The sequence below is a fragment of the Nuphar pumila genome, chromosome 14 (genome assembly GCF_984573655.1).
Source record: "Nuphar pumila chromosome 14, dmNupPumi1.hap1.1, whole genome shotgun sequence".
NCBI lineage: Eukaryota > Viridiplantae > Streptophyta > Magnoliopsida > Nymphaeales > Nymphaeaceae > Nuphar > Nuphar pumila.
The window spans coordinates 21,589,444-21,612,177 of NC_143262.1; the positions used below are offsets into that span (position 1 = coordinate 21,589,444).

General features: G+C 38.1%; 1 protein-coding gene across 1 annotated transcript; it reads right to left on the minus strand.

The window, feature by feature from the left end:
* Positions 1-1,761: 1,761 nt before the first annotated feature.
* LOC149816602 (protein NRT1/ PTR FAMILY 8.3-like) lies at positions 1,762-19,919 on the minus strand. The gene is made up of 5 exons (XM_089987610.1): positions 19,599-19,919; positions 4,123-4,225; positions 3,776-3,993; positions 3,050-3,606; positions 1,762-2,762 (listed from the first exon to the last, which is right to left on the minus strand). Exons 1-5 carry the CDS (start codon positions 19,650-19,652, stop codon positions 1,940-1,942), a joined length of 1,755 nt encoding a protein of 584 aa, XP_089843736.1. The 5' UTR covers positions 19,653-19,919; the 3' UTR covers positions 1,762-1,939.
* Between the last annotated feature and the right edge of the window lie 2,815 nt (positions 19,920-22,734).

The following is a 22,734-nucleotide window of genomic DNA, read 5'->3' on the forward strand; positions in this document are numbered from 1 at the left end:
CAACGTAACTTGCGACTCAGACCGACCGGATTCCCATGACCGCAAGCATCTACCTGACCGAGGCACAGATGCCTCGTCACACCCGCCAATCCACCTGATAGCCCGCCCGCCTTCGTGCAACGAGCCCAGAAAAGATGATACTACAAATAATGATGATGACAGCAGTCTCTCACCCCGAGGTTGCAAAAAGCCTCCAGCCAACATAGGGGCACATATACCGCCAAGGAGCCGAGGTAGCCTATACCCCAACGCCCCCGAGGGAGAGCAAGATGATGACAACGGACGAAGAGAGTCCCCGCTCGCCCAAGAGGACCTCACGACATCGGTAAAGGGGTCCACACCAGTCACCGATCGTCGAACGGCGCGCGCGCGCGCGCGCGAGAGAGAGAGAGAGAGAGAGAGAGAGAGAGAGAGAGAGAGAGAGAGAGAGAGAGAGAGAGAGAGAGAGATGCAGGAAGGAGAGGAAGATGATGACGATGACAACTGTTACCTTCCTTTTTGCCGCTCTCCATTTGCTGCATTCCGCTGGTCCTCGGAGCCATGGAATTCGCGGTGGCAGAGGAGGCCACGGCGTCGTTGGCCCCTCCATCACGGCCATCTTCAATGGTGGGTAAGTCGAGCCTCACTCCCTTTTGGCCGAGCGTCACTGTGATTGTTGGCGCCCTCATGATTACGACACTCTTCTCCATCACTTTCCTGATTCTTCTCTACACAAAGGCATTGCAAGCGGGGCAGCAGAGGAAGCCGCGTCGGCAACCCTAAATACCTCCATGAGCCCCCTCCCTCATCCCTTCCAGAAGAACTTCGGCGTCGATCGCAAGCTGATCGAGTCGCTCCCTGTCTTCCGGTTCGAATGCTCCGAGTGCCCAAGGATGGGCTAGAGTGTGCCGTCTGCCTGAACCAGTTCGAGCCAAACACCAGACCATCACCTCTATCTCCCCCCACAGTCGCCTCACCCCAACGACTGACGCCCCCTCGCTGTAAGGTCTCTCGCATTGTAAAACCCAGACGCTCAGGGAAAAACGCAACGAACTGAGCTGAGCACGGACCAGCTCAATCTGTTGCACTCTGGATGAGCTTAATGAACTGAGCCGAGCTCGGCACAAGCCGACACCAGGTTACTTGGCCGGGCCAGCTCAATCTGTTGTACTCTGGATGAGCTTAATAAACCAAGCCGAGATCGGCACAAGCCGAGCCGAGCTTGCACATGTGCATCCCTACTTACAGGAGAGCACGGCTCAAAATCCAGCAATTGTGTTTATTATTGATAGTCAGTTGTCAACGTCATCTTTACTTCAGATTCAGCGTTTGGATACCCTGGTTATCAGTATGGGGCCCACTCCAAAATCAATACACAGTTCTGATAACCGAGGCATTCAAACACTCCAGAGGTTCATGCCAGGGCTGGGCCCATCCAACCCAAGTTGGTTAAGCAGGTAGCCTGTGGGCAAAAGCCTGCCCTGTAACATAGCAGGCCAGGCTTTTGACCAGGTGCCAGGGTCCTAAAAGGAAGCCTGACAGACCTACATAGTCCCCGGCTGGCTCATTGCCAAGAAACCAAGCTTTGTTCTATAATCTAGGTTGGGGCCAAGGGTATCCAAATCATTAAATCCCATAGGATTCACTCAGAATCCTACCAAATCCTTATCAGAAAAGCTTATCAGATACACATGCAGGCACTATTACAGTCCAGTCCTTACTAGTGTAGCAATGAACCAGGGTCTGACCCACAGACAGCTCCATTCTAGAGGAGGATAATACTTTTGACAGAAGCGTCGTCATAGCATTTAAAGCTAGAGCAAATACAGTAGAACATACTGTCGAATGTTTTTCCTGTCAGGAAATAATACAGATTCTAAAGTATGAATGTCTTTGAACAAATATATACAGGATGAGTGTGTAAACAAATGATCTAAAATCATGGAATAGAGAAACATAATCAAGAGGCCTTCTTGCACTTGTACCGACCAGCACAAGCGACATAAACCAAGAGATTCAATAAGCTAAGCCCAGCCAATAGCCAAAAGAAGTAGTCCAGATGGCCCTTATTCAGGTTATCGGGTATCCAACCTGCACTCCCTCCTTTTGTCGTCACGGCTGTCACAACAGTCACTATAAAAGTGCTCAAGTAATTACCAAGGGCAGTAGTCAGTAGGGAGAATGCACTGCACAGGCTCCGCATTGCATCAGGGGATTGATCATAGAAGAACTCAAGCTGTCCAATGAAAGTAAATACTTCAGCCGCACCAATCAAAAAATACTGTGGTATCTGCAAAAATATGCTCATGGGCACTGCCGCTTTTGAGTCTACTAAACCAAGCTCTTTGACAATTTGCAAGCGCCTGATTTCAACTAAGGCAGCTGCAATCATGGACAATATTGATATGAAGAGGCCGATTCCCATCCTCTGCAGCTCAGAGAATCCCCTCTCCTTTCCCGTGAATTTTCTCACTATGGGCACAAGTATGCGGTCATAAACAGGGACCCAAACAATCACGCTTATTACATCAAACGCCGACAGTGATGCAGGAGGAATAGTAAATGAACCAAGGGAGGTATCCATGGTCATCCCTTGTTCCACAAACATGGTAGACATCTGTGCATAGACAGCGGAAAATACTATGCCAGTGGCCCAGATAGGAAACATTCGCACCAGAATTTTTAGTTCCTCCACCTGCGTGACTGTGCAAAGTCTCCATTGATTAGTCAAATCACTGGTCTTGACCTCTTCATCAACCACTATAGCAGCTTTATCAAGAAACCTACAGAAGAAACAAATCATCAAAAGTAACTAAAGGAGCTCAAAGCATGTGGATATTGGATGACTGGAGTAATTCCAAAAAAAAAATACTAGAAAAGGTCTGGAAGATAATTTAATAAAAGTACTGGAAAACTTTGAAACTAAAACACACGCTGTCTATCAGTAGGCTTCACAAACGTAATGTAATTCACAGAATTGTGATTTGTCATCAAGCTCATGCAATGCTATTCTGCAAGCAATCAAACTTTCTCCATACAATTATGCAGTAAAGTTTGGAGAAGAAAGTACTTGAATTCATCAGTATGCTCCAATTTCCGACTCCCTTCAATAGCTGAGTTCTTATCTTCTACTTCATATAGAAGAGAACTATCAAGAGGGACGTTCACATTCCACTTCTGGATAGAAGCAACCACAACCTGGCAAACTCTTGTCAAAGGGCTTCCTCCTGGTCTTTGAAACCTATAGAGTGGTGTACCTGAGAAGAAACTTCCAATGGCAAGACCCATGAATAATGTGGGGATACCAAACCCTAAGCCCCAGCCAGCATTGTCTTGTATCCACACAAGCAAACTGCTTGAAATAAGAGCTCCAATGTTGATAGAAAAGTAGAACCAATTAAAGAAGGAACCTTTTTTCACCCTTTCTACTGGGTCAGAGTCGTCAAACTGATCAGCCCCAAAGGATGATACACAAGGTTTGATGCCACCCGTTCCTAATGCAATCAAATAGAGGCCAAAAAAGAATATGGCATATTGTGCAGCACTTGCTTCAGGACAATTTTCACCAATACAAGACGGAGGTTTGAATGCAGGAACTGATGCTGAAAGAGTCAAGGTAGCCATTCCCTACATAGCAAAACCAGGAACCTTCAGCCAGCTTTTTGCAAAAGATCAGATAATAAGAAAAACTGAAAGAACAGAAAAATAAAATTACAACGCATTTGCATAGTGGAAGTTCACAAATAAAATGAACGACAGATCAAAAATTTTCCTTTGCTCAAAGATTTGTGCTTACAAAGAAGTAAATTGAAGAAAACACGGCAATCGTCCAGTATCTTCCCCAATATGCATCAGCCAAAACAGCTCCAATAAGTGGTGTAAGATAGCAGGTGCCTTGCCAGGTGGTAACATTACTTGCAGCATAGGCATTCCCCTCATGTAGTATTTTGGTGAGGTATGTGACAAGGTTAGTCGCAATACCATAGTATGCCAACCGCTCACAACATTCATTTCCTGCATTTTGTAGTTGATTATAAAGTTATAAACCGTAAGATTACAAATATGTGCCCATGAACAAATACAGGACAAAAGACTAGCCAAAAGGAAAAAAGAAAACCGACTGAGTTTGCATAGCCAAAATACCAAGAATAAAGGGGCAAGCCCTCCAGTTGCCTGTATTATGCTTCAGAACAGGCCTCCCATGCATGTCAACTGATCCATCTCCTGTGTAGTGTCCACTATTATTCTAGACACCAGAAGAGTAAAAAACGGAAAAATTAGATATTAAATATCATCAGCATACTAACTAGGAAGGAAATGGTCAATCCATGATTCTAGTTTATCTCCAAAGGGCAAAGCTCTTCTAGCATCAACACCTTAGCTGGTCCTCATGATGGGAAAATATGATATAGAGGCAATTGATGAGCTATATTTAAGTTTATATTAGCTGTCCTACTGGTCTCATCATGAATGAACCTTAAAATGCATGCCACATGACAGAATGTTTTAAACCAAACCTTTAAGCCCACTGTGAAACTTGAAGACATCTTTGCAGTTTCAGAACTCCTAGAATGAAATTTCACAAGAGGAATGTGGAAACAGCAATTTGTGCTGGCTGAATTTAGTTAATGCTTTTTATGCCCTCCTAAGAATATAAGAATTTACCTCTTTGACAGATCATCCATGCTAAATAAAGTAATTTGAATCCCCATTGCTTATAAAGTTATAAAATCCCCATTCAAACTTTGTACTTTTAGCAGAGGAGGGTTAAAAAGAATGATGGTACATCATTTGAATATTAAATTTACATAATAAAGTATAAAATTTTACAGGTGATACTGAAACTCTTAGCATGTAATTTTCAAAATGCAATAAACTCAATCAAGAGGAACTTGTAAAGGAAACCTCCCAACCATTCAGCATGTTTTAGTTGTTAACCAAAATAAAGAAACACTCAAGCATAGAGATATATAAGAAAAGTCCTGGAAAGAAATTGGTGTAACCTCCATTATCAAGTATTTGCATCATGCATGGAGACTTGGTTGGAGGCAAATGATCCATATTGAATATTTTTGCATGATTAGGAAAAAACATGCATCCCTAAGTAAAGAAAGAAGCAAAAGTTGACCAAAATAGAGTAATGGGCCACAATCTTCTATTGTTGCACAGAGCTCTTTCCAATGAGTGCTTAATTATAACCTTGAGATATCCTTCACAACAAGAAACAACCCTTCTTCTAGTCAGAGCTTTTCTGCATTACAAGTGATCATGCTCTATGTGATTGGACAAAGAACCTTGATAGTGATTACCATTTTGTACATTAATGAAAACAACAAAAAGAATAAAGAGGCTAAAGAGGAGTTGCAATATAAGCCTATTTGGATGAACTCAGATTACCCAAGTTTTTATAATGCCCAACATAGGAGAGGTGCTTCCACAAAATGAGCAAGACATAGACATTCACGAATGAAGTTCATCCAGACAGGGTGTAAAATATGTAGACATGCATAATAATAATACATACTTTTACAAAATTGAACTTGCATGGCAGGACACAGACCAAAATTACATATTATAACACAATCACAATTGAAACATATGGAAGTGATTTGCCGGAGAGCTGTTCTAAGACTTCTCCTTTTTCCCTCTTTCAATCCTCTTATCCTCCAGTTAAATGATTTGGGTGGTTAGTCAAGGAAAAAACTTAGAAAACTTTTTTATTACGGAAAGTATTTATATGCATCATTCCACTTGGAAAATCCCACTTGATTAGATTTTAGGCTGCAGGATGTAAATTGGACAAGGCATAATGATGATGATAATGGCAATGATGATGACTTGATCAGAAATTTAAAATAGTTAGGTGATACTAATTTTCCTACCTTCTTTGCTAAATTCCTACATATCAAACAGGGGGAATGTTCCTCTGATATTCATTACTAGAAATCTAAAACATGGCTGCCAGACCATTGATTTCAGGTCCCTAACTAAAACCCATGGCCCGTGCACTGGGCCATGGAACTCAACTCATGCATCAGGCCAGGGGATTCTACTGCACTAGTTCTCCACATCTAGAGATAAGGACAACCAATGAATTAAGGCAAACAAGAACACACATATTCATGTTTGTACATATATATTTTTGTATTCAAGAAAACAATTTGCAAAAAAACACCCACTTGGCAATGAAAGACACTGTGTCTTTTCTGTTTCACTAAAACTAAGGGCAGAATATATAGCTTTAAATATCATCCTCCAGACTGGAATGAATTCATATGGCCCTGTTTGCCTTCTAGACTTTTTAAATGAAATAAGAGCAAAGATGATAGCATATCTGCAAGAAGAAAGAGGAGAAAGCATCCATACCAAAATTTGTTTATCGTCTCTTATGTTTTCAAGAATTATAAAATCAGGAATCATGTCTATTAGGGTTGTGTTACTTTTCTAAATTATTTGTTAGATAATAGTCCTTTGTTGTTTTAAATTCACACATTAATTCAAATTGTCAATATAACTCCATATTGCTTGGCATTTAGGTACCTAATTATAAATTCTGGTCATACTTCAATTTTATTGAGTTTTATACACACACATATATACTAGTGGAATCCACGTGCAATGCACGTGAGGAGATCTAGATGGATGCAATGCATGTGGATGCTCAATATGACAATATAAACAGAAATGGAAAACATAATATTAAAAAAAACATTGTAATGAAATTTTGTCACTTCAAAAGAGGTGGTGTTATCGAGTATCACATTTTCTTGAGTTCAACCTAATTTTACTTAGAAGGTCCATATGGATTGGGCAGCTGAGTGGGTTCGGGTCAAAACCTATACTTGCCTAATTACCTTGACTGAAAGTCTCTCAAGGTTGGTTGAGCCCAACTAGTTTTGTTTTATCGCCTTTATTAATGACTTAGAAGAGGAAATGGTTAAAATTAAAAAACTTGGGATGATTGTTTTTCCTGACCTATCTATCATGCTGGAGGGACCCCGTTTAAACCAATTAAAACCACCAACCTTCCACACAACCACCTTCATTATGACTTTCTTTTTCTAATTTCAACTTTTCTTGCAGGTAATAGGATCTAACCACCGTGGTAGTTATTAGAATATGGATTAGATATGGATCCGATAAAGGATCCATATCCATTCATGGGTTTTATAATGTAATATGTATTTCTAATACAGGGCATTTTTGTCCATGTAAAAATGTTGTAACCCTATTTAATCTAATCAAGGGGTTTACCGCAGCATATAAGAAAAAAAGGAGGTTGTCGATTCCCAGTAAACTCCCCTCTTCTTCCTCCTCATCTTTTTTATTTTCTACGGAATGTTTCAGTTTATCAACAGATTTAATATGGTATCAGAGCAGCGGAATTTCTGGGCGTGAAAAGTCGTCTTTTCCTTCTCGTCAACAGGTGTTGATCTGCCTCCTGTCACCCTCTTCTTCTCCGTCTATCTTCGTCTCCTAAAGGTTTGTCACTTTTTTCTTCTTCCTCTACCTCACGCTTCCTAAAAATCCAATACTCTTATTGCAAATCTGAATCACATTCAGATCTGCTGTGTATCTCCAACATATCTAAAATATTCTCCTTAGATCTGTCGTGTTTTTCTCTATCTTTCCTCTTAAACCCTAAAACATTTATGTGTCTGTCTTCATCTTCATATATTTCTAAAATTAGCGACTAGATATCTGTTTTCTTTCAAATCTGCACCTCATCTTCTAAAATCTGCTGTTCTCCACTTGTCGATTGTGTCGTGTGGGTTATTTCACGTTTTCTCCTTTATTTTGGTCCTATAATCAATCTGAAATCAATCACATCGAACTTGCTTCGCTGTTTTGATTTCAGATTTCCCTTTAAAGCTATTGTTGTTGTTCTTGATTCCTCTTAATCCCTCAATATGAATTTCCAAGGTTTGTCAATAGATACTTCTGCCAACTTTGGTCTTTCTTCCAACTTTCTGGGACAGCCTGTCTCTGAAAAAATAAATTCAAATAACTATCTGACTTGGAAAAGGCAGATTACTCATTTATTCGAAGTCAAGATCTTTCAGGTCACTTGGATGGCTATGTTTCAGTGCTTTCAGAGTTTATCACACAAGAACCAAAAGAGGAAGGAGGACTGGCAAACATTGTTCGCAACCCTGCATTTGTTGCATGGATGAAGCGCGATCATGCCCTTGTCGCGTATATCACTTCCACATTGTCTCAAGAGGTATTAGTTTTTATTCCTGATGATTGCACAACTAAAATATTGTGGGAGACTCTAGCTCAGACTTACTCTCAGATATCAGAAGCTAAGGTGTTATTTCTCAAGCGTGAATTCCAGCTTTTGAAAAAGGGGTCAATGACTATTATTGAATTTTTAAATCAAGTTAAAAGCATCACAGATCAATTAGCAATTGTCAGATATCCAGTATCAGATAAGGAAAAAGTGTAGCAGTCACTGAGTGCCCTAGGGTCAGAGTATAATGTTCTTGTCACTTCTTTATTGTGTTTACCTACATTGCCCAATTTTGAGGATTTACGTGCTAAACTGCTCCAGTACGAAATGTCTTTGAAAAGCATGTTTGATACTTCAGCAGGGCAATCATCTACGCATGATGTTTTTGCCACAGGCATGACAACTGATCGCACACGAGGAGATCTTTCCTATAAAGGGGGGCGTGGCAGAGGAGCTCAAATCCAGGGCGGACGTGGGTTGCTACCTATGCCAAATTTCACTGCCGACTCTTCAAAGAGTGTTCTCACATGCTATTTGTGCAACAAACGTGGTCATATTAAGGCTAACTACTGGCTCAACCCACAAAATCGTAACAGAATGCAAAACCATAAAAATGTTGCCACACCAGGAACCGTAGGTACTTTTTGGGTCAGTGATGATGCTAAGGATCTTCTCTTGTCTGCAATGACCAACTTGAACTTGAAACAGAATGATGATGGAGTTTGGTATGTGGACTCTAGGGCAACAACTCATGTCACTGGCAATGCAGGTAAGTTCTCTACTTTGATCACATATTTTGGTAAATATAATATTGTAATTGGAGATGGGACACACCACCCTATTTCAAACGTAGGCAATATCCTCGTTCCTTTGTCTGAGTCTTCATCCATTCCTTTATCCAATGTTGTCCATGCACCAAATATAAATAAAAACATTGTCTCTTTTTCTAATCTTGTTGATTCTACCAATTCATCTGTGGAATTTACTCCTACTTCTGTCTTTGTAACTTCGCCTATGTATAACTGTTTAGTTATACACTGCTGGTCCCAAGCCCGAATAAAGGAGGGTTGTGGTAGGCCAGTGACAGCCAGCATAAAAACTTAGTCACACCCTATGAATATGAACCAATATGAGAATTTTGTTGGGGCGTTCCCTACTGAGCAACGCGCTGTACTCTATAGGCCCAGAGGCAGTGATAAATGGGCAAGGGCTGTTAGGTCGTCGCCCAGAAGCGACGTGTCACACCGGTGCCCGAGTGTAGTGTCAAATAGGCAAGGGTTCCCTCACTTTGTTGGACGGGTGGGGGTAAAGAAGATAGTTCAAGACCATAAAATTAGGTTAGCCACTTGAAACAAAGGGTCTTTAACTGGTAAGTTGGCAGAGTTAGTAAATGTTATGTGTAGGAGAAAGATGAATATTTTATGTCTATAAGAGACCAAATGGGTAGGTGAGAAAGCAAAAGTGATAGAACCTTGGGGATATAAGATTTAGTATACAAGAATAAATAGGAATAGGAATGAAGTAGGGATTGTTATTAGTCGTGAGTTTATAGATAATGTAGTTGAGGTCTGTAGGAAGGGTGATAGGATTTTACTTATTAAATTAGTATTAGGTACGGATATTATTAATATTATTAGTGTTTATGCACCTCAAGTAAGTTTAGATGATTCCATTAAGCGTCAATTTTGAGAAGATTTAGATGGAGTAGCACAAGGGATATCATATGGAGAAAAGCTTTTCATCGGCGGTGACCTTAATGGACATTCAGGCATTAGTAGGGATGGATTTGAGAGTATCCATGAAGGCTATGGTATAGGAGAAAGAAACAAAAGTGGAGAAAGGATTTTAGATTTTGGTTTATCCTATGATATGATCTTAGCAAACACTTGGTTTAGGAAGAGGGAGTCTCACCTAGTAACATTTAAAAGTGGGGTTAATACGAGTTAGACAAATTTTTTCCTACTTAGAAAGAGAGATAGGGGTCGTTGCATCGATTGTAAGGTTATACCAGGAGAAAGTGTAACTACACAACATACAGTCTTAATTTTAGATCTTAGAATTAGAAAATGCCGTAAAAGGGATAGACATAGGATAAATCCTAGAATTAAGTGGTGGGCACTGAAAGGAGCTAAACAAGGAATGTTTGTAGAGCAGGCAGTTAAGGAAGCTGATTGGTGTCTCGAGGAGGATTCAAAATCAATGTGGAATAAGATAGCGGGTGACATGAGAAAGGTGGCTAAGGAGGTATTGGGTGAGTCTAAAGGCGGTGCACCGCTAGGTAAAGATACATCATGGTGGAACGAGGATGTCAAATTAACTATTAAAGTTAAAAGAGAGTGTTATAGAAATCTAAGTAAGAGTCGTGATAATGAGAATTTGGAGAAGTATATGATAGCAAAGAAAGAAGCTAAAAAAGTAGTTCGAAATGCGATGGATAAGGTATATAAGGAGGTTTATGATAAGTTGGATACCAAAGAAGGCGAGAAAGATATTTATAGGCTTGCAAAGATGAGAGATAGGAAATCGAGGGATCTGGGTATGGTTAGATGTATCAAAGATGAAACACAAAGGGTTTTAGTCAAAGATGAGGAGATTAAGGAGAGATAGAAAGATTATTTTGATAAGCTATTTAATGGAAGTCATGCTCAGAATCTTGGAGACTTCTCCATTTCATTTCATGAGATGAATCGTGACTTCATGCACAAGATTCAAAAGAAAGAAATTGCAGAGGTTTTGGAGAACATGAAATCAAGAAGGACAGTTGGCCCAGATGGTATACCTATCGAGGCTTGGAAATGCTTGGGTGAGAAAGGTTTAGAATGGTTGACAAATCTTTTTAACAAGATTTGGCGAACAAATAAGATGCCTAATGAGTGGAGGAAGAGTACTTTGGTGCCTCTATATAAAAATAAGGGTGATATACAAGATTGCACAAACTATCGTGGTATAAAACTCATGAGTCATACTATGAAACTTTGGGAGAGGGTGATTGAGTATAGGTTGAGGAAGGTTGTCATGATATCGGAGAATCAATTTGGTTTTATGCCTGAAAGATCAATTATGGAAGCTATACATCTTCTTAGACAACTTATTAAGAGATATAGAGAGAGGAACAAAGATTTGCATATGGTTTTTATTGATTTGGAGAAGGCATACGATAGAGTACCTAGGGATGTTCTCTGGTAGACAATGATGAAGAAAGGTGTTTCTCTCAAGTACATTAGTATAATTAAATATATGTACGAAGGAGTAGTAACCAATGTCCGCACTTGTGGAGGGGTGACAACCAATTTTCCTATAACGGTTGGGTTACATCAAGGATTTGCATTAAGCCCTTCCTATTTGCTATAATGATGGATGAGCTTACAAGATCAGTTCAAGAAAATGTGTCGTGGTGTATGTTGTTTGCTGATGATATTGTTTTGATTGATGAGTCTAGAGTTGGGGTTAATGCTAAGTTAGAATTATGGAGACAAACATTGGAAGCAAGAGGTTTTAAGTTGAGTAAGAGTAAGACAGAATATATGGAATGTCGGTTTAGTAAGCAATGACGTAATGATGGGAGTGTAGTGAAGCTTGGTGAGCAAGAAATACCGGTGGATGACTGTTTCAAATATTTGGGATATATCATTCAAAAGTATGGAGAAATTGATGGAGATGTAAATCATAGGATAAATGTTGGGTGGATGAAATGGAAAAGTGCAACTGGAGTGTTGTGCGATCGTAGAATGTCATTGCGGTTGAAGGAAAAGTTTTATAGGACGACAATTATGCCCACTTTACTATATGGTACGGAATGCTGGGCTGCCAAGAGACATCATATTCAAAAAATGAGTGTAGCTGAGATGCGTATGCTTAGATGGATGTATGGAAATACAATAAAAGATAAGATTTGAAATGAGGAAATACGTAAGAAGCTGGGCGTTGCATCCATTGAAAATAAGATGAGAGAGAATCGTTTATGGTGGTTTAGACATATTCGACGAAGGCCTAATGACGCTCCAGTTAGAAGGATGGAGAAATGGAAAAATATATTAGTTAAAAGAGGTCGGGGTAGGCCTAAGAAGACTTGGATGGAGATGATAGAAAAGGATATGAATGCTTTGAACCTCACCAAGGACATGGCATTGGATAGAAATGATTGAAGGAGAAGGATTCATGTGGAAGACCCAGAATGATTTTCTTTTTTGGTTTATATCGCCGACCCCAATTGTTTTGGGATGAAGGCGTAGTTGTTGTTGTTGTTATGTCTTTGTCAAAGATCTTCAAACGAAGTAGACGTTTGCTAAAGGAGAGCGACGTGGAAACATGTATATTTTCAATGAAGATCCAGTCTCCAGTGTCCTGAAGCCTAAGTCCGATCGTGTCTCTAAAGATGTTCTAAGTATATTTAAATGTAATAAGCCAGATCTTTGGCATTCTTGTCTTGGTCATTGTAGTAGAGTCTTTATTGAAAAACTAGTGTCTCATGGTTTTCTTCCGGAGACTGTTTCACCTTCATCACTGAAGGACAGAATATGTCCCAGTTGTCAGGTCTGCAAGAGTCATGTACTTCCCTTTCATCAAATAAATAAAAGAGCTTTCATGCCTTTTGAAATAATATGTTCTGATGTTTGGGGTCCTGCTCTCAATCCTTTCTCTTCTGGAAGCAAATACTATCTGTCCTTTATTGATAGTTTCTCTCGCTTTACCTGGATATTCTTTATGTTTCGTCACTTTCATGCCTACATTAAAACTCAATTCTCTCAAAATATTCAAATCCTCCAATGTGATGGGGGTGGTGAGTATTCCTCCAAAGAATTTTTAGATTTTCTTCAAGATAATGGGATGCATCGTAGAGTTTCTTACCCGTACACCCCACAACAAAATGGAATTACCGAACGTAAACATAGGCATATTATGGAGAGTGCAATGAGTATGATGCATGGTTGTAACTTACCTATTAATCTTTGGATAGAAGATTTTCATATTGCTACTAATGTGATAAATCGTCTTCCTATGCCTATTCTTGAAAATCAGTCTCCCCATTATGTTCTATTCGGTGTACATCCTAATTATGATGAGCTACGAGTTTTTGGATGCACATGTTACGTACACATTGATAAATCCATGAGAACTAAATTTCAGGACAAAGCTTCTGTATGTCAATTTGTAGGTTATGCAGATGAACAAGAGTTATTGGAAGCGCCTAGGCGCATGAGGAAGCGCGCTTCCCCAAAGCACGTTTCGGAAGCGCGAAACATTGCACTTCCGAAACGTGCAGGGAAGCACGCTTTTTTTGAGAAACGGGCTTCCTCACGCTTCCCCCTCGCTTCCCCATTTTTTCATTTTTATTTTTTTATTTTTTTTTGCTTCCCCCTTGCTTCCGGTTCGCTTCCTAGGTCGCTTCTGGTTCGCTTCCTAGGTTGCTTCCGAGACAGTTCGTAATTTTCTTCTAAGTCATCCGACGCTTCTCGCTTCCTAAATTTTTGAAAGTGCCTCGCTTCCTGCTCCTGCTTCCCCGACTGGTAACTCTGAGATGGACACAAGGGGTACAGGTGCTATGATCTTGTCAATAAGAAGATTAGAATTTTCAGAAATGTTATTTTTGATTAAAATAGTTTTTTGGGAAATGAAGCAAGTTATGATCGTGAACATGTGGATGCAGTTGCTAATTCGTATGACCCATGGCTCAGTGCTGAACTTATTTCACATGCTGCAAAACAATCTACTTTGGCCCCTGAAAGCATACATGGTGAGACAGTTTCAGATGATGCATTAGACACAGAATGTCTGAGATATAAAGGTAATGTCTATATCAGGAGACCCAGAGAGCAAACAAATATACTTGCTGGAGAACACGTAACATTGTCTAATAATATAGAGGCACCAAGAAGATCAGGTAGGATAAGGCATCCTATTGAGAAGTGAGTTAGTTAGGATAACTTTTCTATGGATTTTCAGATTTTTCTATCCAAGATTGAAAAACAAGATGAACCACTTGGTTTTTGTCAAGCTATCAAATCCAACAAATGGATTGAAGCGATGAATGAAGAGATCGAGGCACTTCATGAGTGTCAAACATGGGAGATAATTGGTCGCCCTCTAGATAAAAATGTTGGTTCAAAATGGGTATATAAAATTAAATATAAACCGGATGGTAGCATTGAACGGTACAAGGCACGCCTTGTTGCCAAAGGTTTCACTCAAGAATACGATCAAGATTATGATGAGACATTCAGTCCAGTGGTGAAGATGAAAACTATTCGTATCATACTTGGCTTGGCCATTGAACATGGATGGACCCTTAGTCAGCTTGATGTTAAAAATGCATTCCTTCATGGAGATTTAAAAGAGGTCTACATGGAACAACCTCAAGGTTATGCAGAGAGAAATCCAAAAGAATATGTATGCAAATTAACCAGAACCTTGTATGGTTTGAAGCAAGCCTCCAGGTCATAGTTTGAAAGCTTCTCCTCAGAGATTCAGAACCACGGTTTCTTTCATTCCCAACTAGATCATTCTTTGTTTATATCCAGGGACGGTACTACTATTGTTTTCTTGCTTATATATGTTGATGATATAGTGATCACTGGTAATGCTCCAGACCATATTCAACGAATTAAAGATTTATTGAGTATGCGGTTCAAAATCAAAGATCTTGGGGAACTGAGATATTTTCTTGGTGTAGAGGTGGACAGATAGGGTGGAAAAATGTCATTAACTCAACACAAATACACTCTTGATCTTTTGGATAAAGCAAGAATGACAGATTGCAAACCTCTGCCTACACCCAGTGTTATCAACCAAAAGCTCAGTAATAGGATCTAACCACCGTGGGTATAATTTCAACCACAGTGATTTAAATTATAAAAGTTTAAAATTTTAAATCACATTAAGTACAAGGTCCCATAATGAGTTGGGTTTGGTGCAAACATATTAGACTTCAATTTGGACAAATAATATTTAACCCACTTACAACCACACACACACACAAAATGACACCAGCGGGCCTTACCACCAGTATTACGAAAGGTTGCCATAATAGGAAGCGAAAGCGGAAAAAAATGCAGGAAGCGGAAGCGAGAAGCAATGCATTTTAAAATGTATAGGAAGCGGGAAGCAAAGAATAAAAAAAAGTAATATAATAATTGAATGAGAATTGAAATGAAACACAAATAAAAACTAAAATAAAAGTGACTATTCTTAAATTTCATGATTTTTTAGTGTAAAAATTAAATTTTTAACAAAATCTAAAAATGATGATAGCCAATTTAGAGAAAAGCACATGGAAGTGAGTGAGAAGCGTGAGAGAAAACACATAAAAAACATGAAAAGTAGAGTGAAAGAACATATAATAAGAATAGATGAAGCATGTGGAAAGCATAGGAGAAGCGTGGAAGAATCAAGATTCTCATCAAGTTTTGGAAGCAAAGAGTATCGACCTTCCAAAGTGAGCGCTTTCCACCTATCTAAGAAGCTTCCAGTAACTCTGTTACAAATCGTCTTTAAATCCATCATCTCTTCTTGGACACAAACTTCTATCTCTGTGGCAGATAATAAGCCCCCAGGGGCACACCTAGCTTTGACCTTGTGGCAGGGATGTATTTTTGTGGCTGATATAGCCCGCCAGGAGCACACTCAACTTTGACCTTGTGGTAGGGATGTATCTCCATGGCTGATATATCCTGTCAGGAGCATACCCAACTTTGACCTTGTGGCAGGGATGTGAATAAAGTGTTATTTTAAAACCACGATGTCCATTCACCTTGGTGACATTCATGTGCTTCCTCTACCAAACCGGCGGAGTCACACAAGCTGGAAAATTTCTCTATAAAATGTGGAAAATGGAATACTTTCTTTTTTAGAGGTGGAGAAATGGTAGTGATTTTTTTTTATGGTTTTGCATGACATGACTTTCATATGATGCGAATATTCAAATGTTGAGAGAAAAGATTTACCACTCTTTAATGCTGATAATGATGTGCATCCGAGTGTTTGGGAAGCTTGGATGTGGGTATTCTCATTGGCCCTTTCTAGGATACGACTTCATCCACTTCACTGGCTCAAATTGGGGATGTGAATGGGTTGGTATCGGGCCAGGTCTAAGCATTAACGAATCCAACATTATCATATCTAACCTAATTGGGTTTAGAACCAGACTTAGATTGATAAAAGGTAATATAGACAATTTAATGCTGCCAAAAAATTACTAAATTTATTTACAATCATGCATGGGTTTTGAGCCTAATGAGAAAGTACACTGATAGTGCCGAGTTGTTTTATAATAGAGTTACTAGATTTGCTACAATTTTTTTACGGTGCAAAGTTTAATAAAAAATAAAGCTGTACTAAAAAAATATTTTCATCAGATGAGTGGAATGCATATCCCCATGCACAAAAAAGAAAGCCCAAAGAAATTGTAGATATTGTATTCAAAAGTGAATTCTAGGATTCATGTAACTATACCTTTGGTGAAAGTGCTTTGATTGGTTGACAATGAAGACAAACCAACTATGAGTTATCTCTATGAGGTCATAGATAAGGCAAAAGAGGTCATTAGAAATAATTTGAATGGGAAGAAAAAATTCTACATACCTATATGAAACATCATTGATCATAGAGATTGAGCAACTTCATCAACCTTTTCATGCTGCAACATATTATTTTAATTATGCATTTAGATACTCCCCTATGTTTAAAATGGACAAGGAAGTCAACAAGGGACTTTAAGATTGCATCGAAATGATGAACCCTGATTATAGCATTTAAGATCAAATTCATAAGGAAATGAAAACTTATGATAATGCATTGTATAATATAGGGAGACCTGCAGTAGTGCGAAACTGTGCCACAATGCGTCGAGGTAATTTATTTTATCTATTTCAATTTTAATTTGAAATTGTTATTTAGTTATGATATTTTGTATGATTGTATATATGTTATTGTTTTTTAATTGATTTCTCATTTTCTTGATTTTTTTTCAAACTTGTGGTGGGCTAGGTTTGAAAGTGTTGTTCCAAATCTGAGAGCTTTTGTCATTTGCATTCTAGGCCAAACATGTAGTGCAAGTGAATGCGAGAGAAACTAGAGTATCTTCGAGCAAATCCATACCAAAAGAAAAAACAAATTAGAGCATAAAAAGCTCAATGACCTCGTCTACGTTTGCTACAACTTACAACTAAGGCAAAGGTATATAAAATTGTAAAGTTTATTTGTCATTTTCATTCAAAACTCAACTAATTTTAATTTTTCATGTCATCTTTTTAGGCAAATTGAAAGGTTATTAGCAAGGAGGCACAAATCCCATCAGTTTGAAACATTTTGATCAATTGAATGCATGGGTTGGAGAAGAAGCCGTGACTCTTTTGAATGAAAAGGACATTCAATGGATTAACATGAAAGGAGCATAACAGGTAGATGATGAAGACCCCACGTATCTTGGAGACGATGTGGATGTCGAAAAAGGAGAAAAAGAAGAAAATAATGAAGATGATTATGATTATTGATGTATCATGTTTTATTAAAAAAACTTTGTTATTATGAGATGTTTTTGTTTATGTAATATGAAAGTATAACTCTTGTGGTATGTAATAGAGACCTAAATGCTTCATATGTGATTTTATGTATGTAATTTGTGCAATTCATCATTATTTCATGTCATGATTTTTTTAGAATTTTTACTAAATTTTTCTGTTTTTCTTGATTTTTTAAAATTTTTTATTAAAAATTTAAAATACATTTACGATACAATGTTAGTATTGGGTCGACCGATACAGGTAACAATACACTACTTACAACCTTGCTATGCACATCTGCACTAAAGACTTTATATATATATATATATATATATATAGACTCATAGAGAGAGAGAGAGAGGTGTAAAAAATGTTAAAGAAATAGATATGTAAATATGAATACATTGATCTTATGATATTTTTCCTATTAGTGCATATCATCATTCAACATGTATAATACAATGAATCTCTATCTTAAACATTCTGTTACATGCTACAATTTTACAATATCAAGAAAATGTGAAGTAACTAAATCAAGATTACCATTATATGATGACTATAGAACTGCAGTGCCTCCTTAGATCTAGAGGCACTTCTCTGAAACTAACTCTGGTATCATTAATTTCTTTTATATTGACATAGAGGAATGGATGGAGCAATGCTTTTGCACATGCAAGTTAAAATCCAGCAAATACAAAGTCAAGTCATGAGACAAAGAAGGTAAACAGTTCCCAAGAAATAAAAGAGGAATTAAGAAGAAAGAAAAAAAAAAGACCGCCACCAAGAGCATAGGAATGCATGAACCTGCCGTTTGTAAATTTTACAAACTTCTTTTCCCAAACCTAACCAAGTTCCATTATTTCCAGAACTAACCTACTTCAGGCCGAGTTCATAGTTTGAAAAAAATTCCTCCTCCTCATCCTTATACCATGATAAGTTGATAAATTATCATTAACTTTCACATTTCACTAGCTCTCTGTCTTCTAATACCTCGATTTCATTCAAATTTCCTGAACCCTTTACGGTCATACCCTTGTAGATCTCTCATTCAATTGTTAAAAAATTCTGAAACACAATAAAGGCCAAAAAAGTTACAACTCTTACAAAAAATTGCCAGCTTTATCATCTTCACATGCTTTAAAGCAGTGCTCCAAATTTACTAAAGGATTCATGAGAGTAAGATTACATCAATGAGAAATTCCATGGAATCCACTATTTCGTTTGATCACCATCAATACTGAAGCCTCTAAAATTGCTACCTAGACATTGTCGCCAATAATTAAATTATATTCAAGCATGGAATGACAGAAAGATCTGAATGGGCATCTTTCCAATTGAATACGATTACTTTTCTTCATGAGAAGCCACCAATTTTGAGTCAATGAAATTATCGAATTCCATTCGAGCTATATCTGCTTGCAACAATTTTTTGATAAATAAACCGCGCAATAGCATGACTGAAAAGGTAAAAAACCATAAAGGTAATTCATCTTCAGATAGACGAAAAAAAAAAGAGGATTCACATTCAGAATTTTAAAATTTGAGTAACAAGCAAAGTATGGAAACAATCAGCAAACAAGGGCAAAAAGAAAAGGTTACCATCGCTAATACTTTAACCATCCTAACAAAAACAAATTTAAAATTTAAAAAAAAAGAAATTCTACAAAAATTCACCCCTAGAACACAATCAGTGAAATCGTCAACCAGAGCAGCACATTTAAGGAGGGGCGCCTTAGGATCACCCATTGATCAACAAGAATCGGAGAATTCAAGATATTGTACGCCGGTTTGCCCAACTTATCCTGATTTTTTTGGGGATAAGCGGGTCCAGCCAAACACCCACCAAGAAAAAAATTGAGAAAAGGTAGGGAAGGCATAAGAATACTGACAGAGGAATCTGCATCACCATCTTCAAGCAGCCTCTCTTGTTCCTCGGAACCCATCAGATCGCACCAAACTCAGTTCGAAGAATTCCCAAAAGACGAACAAGAAGGAAAAGAATGAAGTCGCGTCGCTTCAGACGTTTCTCTTCCTTTTTTTTTTCAGTTCTTTTCTTCTTCTTTTGTTTTTAAGGTTGTAAGTTGCAACTGACAAACCCCGGGACACCTCAACCCTTTCTTTTTTTAGAAAATTACGTTTAGGGGCTAACCTTTTTGTCCCTAATTTCAGAAATAAGCCACCCTTTTGTGAATTTCTTAAATTGAGACCATGATTTGAGATGCTAATATCAGGTTCAGATCCAGGTCCAATCGAACCCACTATAAGAAAAACCATACACAGATCCTAGAATTATATGAACCGGACCTGAATCGTACCCGATAAATTTTATATATTTGTTTATACTGAAAAATTGCAAATCTTAGTCGAAACTTGGGCTGGACTTGAGTTTGGTATGAAATTTCACAAACTATACCCAGCTCCATATATCGATTGGACCCTTTGGATATGACCTGAATTCAGTTCAAACCTTCTTATTTATCACCAAACCCATACCCTTAAGGGTTTGGTACAGAACGGATCCGAGTCAAACCCTACTCATTGACACCCTACCTTTGGAGTTAGAAAATACTTATTTATATTCACTAACAAAAGGATGTATTTTATTTATTTGGCGATATTATTGTCATTTGACTCAATTTAATTGGTGTTTAGCTAGAGTTGATGTTCAATGATAAGAGTAAGTCTTTACCACCGTGGTGGTATCCCATGTGGTAAGCAGGGTCCTGTGTCAAGCTGATGCCCTAGGATAGAATCTCTCTGCCATAGGCGGAGCTGGGGGGGGGGTGAGCCCAGTCCTGCCTCCGGAAACAGTTAATTTAAAAAAAAAAGCCCAGTCCTAGCCCAACCATGATTCCATATGAAATAGATTTTTATCCATTTTTGTAGCCCAGTTCTAGCCCAGCCCTGACTGCAGCAAATAGTTTGATTTGTCCATATGAAATAGATTTTTATTAATAATTGTAGCCATTTTTTATTTTATCTAAAAAAAAAAAATTTCGGGGGCGCTGCCCCGAACCCCCGACTATCAAACCAGTTTTTTTTTCTACACCCCTGTTTGCCCATGAATCCTAGCTACGCCACTGCTCTCTGCCACATGGGGCGGATGTTGTTCTGGTAAGGGTCTGCCTAACCGCAGCTCGCTTATAAAAAAAAAAAAGTAAGTTTTTTTTTTGAGAGTTTTAAAAAGCATAAGCACATATCACAAAATTCAGAAACATGAGTCCTTTTTGAAGTTAGGGTTTAAAAGTTGACCCTTCAAAGGAAATTTTGCTTTTATTTTTCTCTTTTTTTAAGAGAAGATTTTTACTTTTGTCATTTTCTTTCATTGAAAGGCAGGCCGATGCAGGGGAGTAGAACCACCTAACGAGGCACCTCAGTTCCACGCTGGATAAATGACCTCCTCACCTAAAACTAGGGGTGCATACGGATAGGATATGGGCAGATTATTCTAAAACAGTATCTGAATTGAGACGTGCAAGGAATCCCAAGACTAGTCCAGATCTGAAGGAGGTTTGGTGAGGTATAGTTAAGTCTGGATCCACAAGAAATGTGCTAACAGTAGATTTGGTAACAAAGGATTGAAACATGCCTTCTACATGTAACAAAAAACTAATCAGATCGTATGAGTATCTGGTGTGAAATTAAGTGTAGATTTGACATAGAACATTGATCCGAATTCGAAAATAATTTAATTTTGTAGATCTGGTTCCAATCCTAATGCACATTTGAAAATGATTCATGTCAGGATATAATGCTTCAAATTTGGGTTGAATACCTGACCAAACTCGATCCGTTTGCACCCCTATTAAAATGTAAATGTGAGAGGACCAAGACAAGCATATTGTCAAGGATCCTCTAGATGTCCATTCATCCATGCGACATGGTGACAACCGTTTTTTTCGGCAAAATCTCATTTGTCAAAAACTCGCTAGAAATTGAAAATTTCTCATAAATCTCACATTTTTTGGCAAAATTTTGGCAATAACAAAATAAATTAAAAAATATAAAATTAAAATTTTCATAAAAAATATCAATAAAAAATATTTAAAAAAAATACACGGTTTTTTTCACAAAAAATAGCCGTTTAAAATGTAAATATTGCATTTAAATTGTGGTATTTATGTTTTTTTCATAAATCTTGCGATATTTTCAAAATCACACAAGAAATTGCAGTTTTAAACTTGCAGGCAATTTCTCGCAAGATTTTCATAAAATCTTGCGATATTTGTTACAGAGCCATGTGATAAATGGCATTCAACCAACATGGAAGGATTGCTTATATCCAACATGGTCCTCACAAAAATCTCATAGTCGTTTATGCTGCTAGATGAACGGCATCTAGAGCATGTCGAATGGACAGCCGAAAGCGATACAATCCATCTAGATTGGTTGGATGTTGCTCATCAAATGAATGAATGGCATCCTGAGGGCCCCATCCACACTACAGTATGATATACTTCCGTTTCAAACACGTCTTCTTCAGTAGAACTTTGAAAATCAAAAGAACAAATGAAACACCTTGCTTTTTTGAGAGAAACGTTAAGAACACAAAAATTATATTAAAAAAATACTTGTACATTGATCCAATTTTGTTCTATACTGATTCTGAATCACATTGAGTCTTCAATTTGAATCTCTTAGTAGGTATACCCAAAGCTTGATTTTCAATAAATAATCATGCATGTTCATAGAGTACTGGCTCACCAACTTGTGATCTCAAAGGGCAGATAGTTTCATTGATTCTTTTGATGGGATTGCTATGGAATTCTGTAATAACCCAAAATTTTGAGTAATTTTCATGCATATTGGGTCCGAGATCCATTATCGGATCCAAAAGAATATAATAAAAGTTTTGGGTAATTGGGTTTTGGACCCACAATGGAGCCAAACAGATCCAATTTATGGATCCATTACCCAGATCCATGTGGACCCATGTGGATCTGACAGTTCACTATCAACCCGGATCCATGTTAGGATGGATCCAACACTATAAAGCCGACCCGGATCCACGTTAGAGTGGATCCA

Bases quoted from the DNA above. Each gene is read 5' to 3' on its own strand.
- LOC149816602 (XM_089987610.1), bottom strand. From the start codon at position 19,652: ATGGGTTCCGAGGAACAAGAGAGGCTGCTTGAAGATGGTGATGCAGAT. The intron at 4,226-19,598 runs GTCAGTATTCTT...TCTGGTGTCTAG, and splicing joins ATGGTGATGCAGATTCCTCT to AATAATAGTGGACACTACAC. The intron at 2,763-3,049 runs GTACTTTCTTCT...TTTCTTCTGTAG, and splicing joins GAGCATACTGATGAATTCAA to GTTTCTTGATAAAGCTGCTA.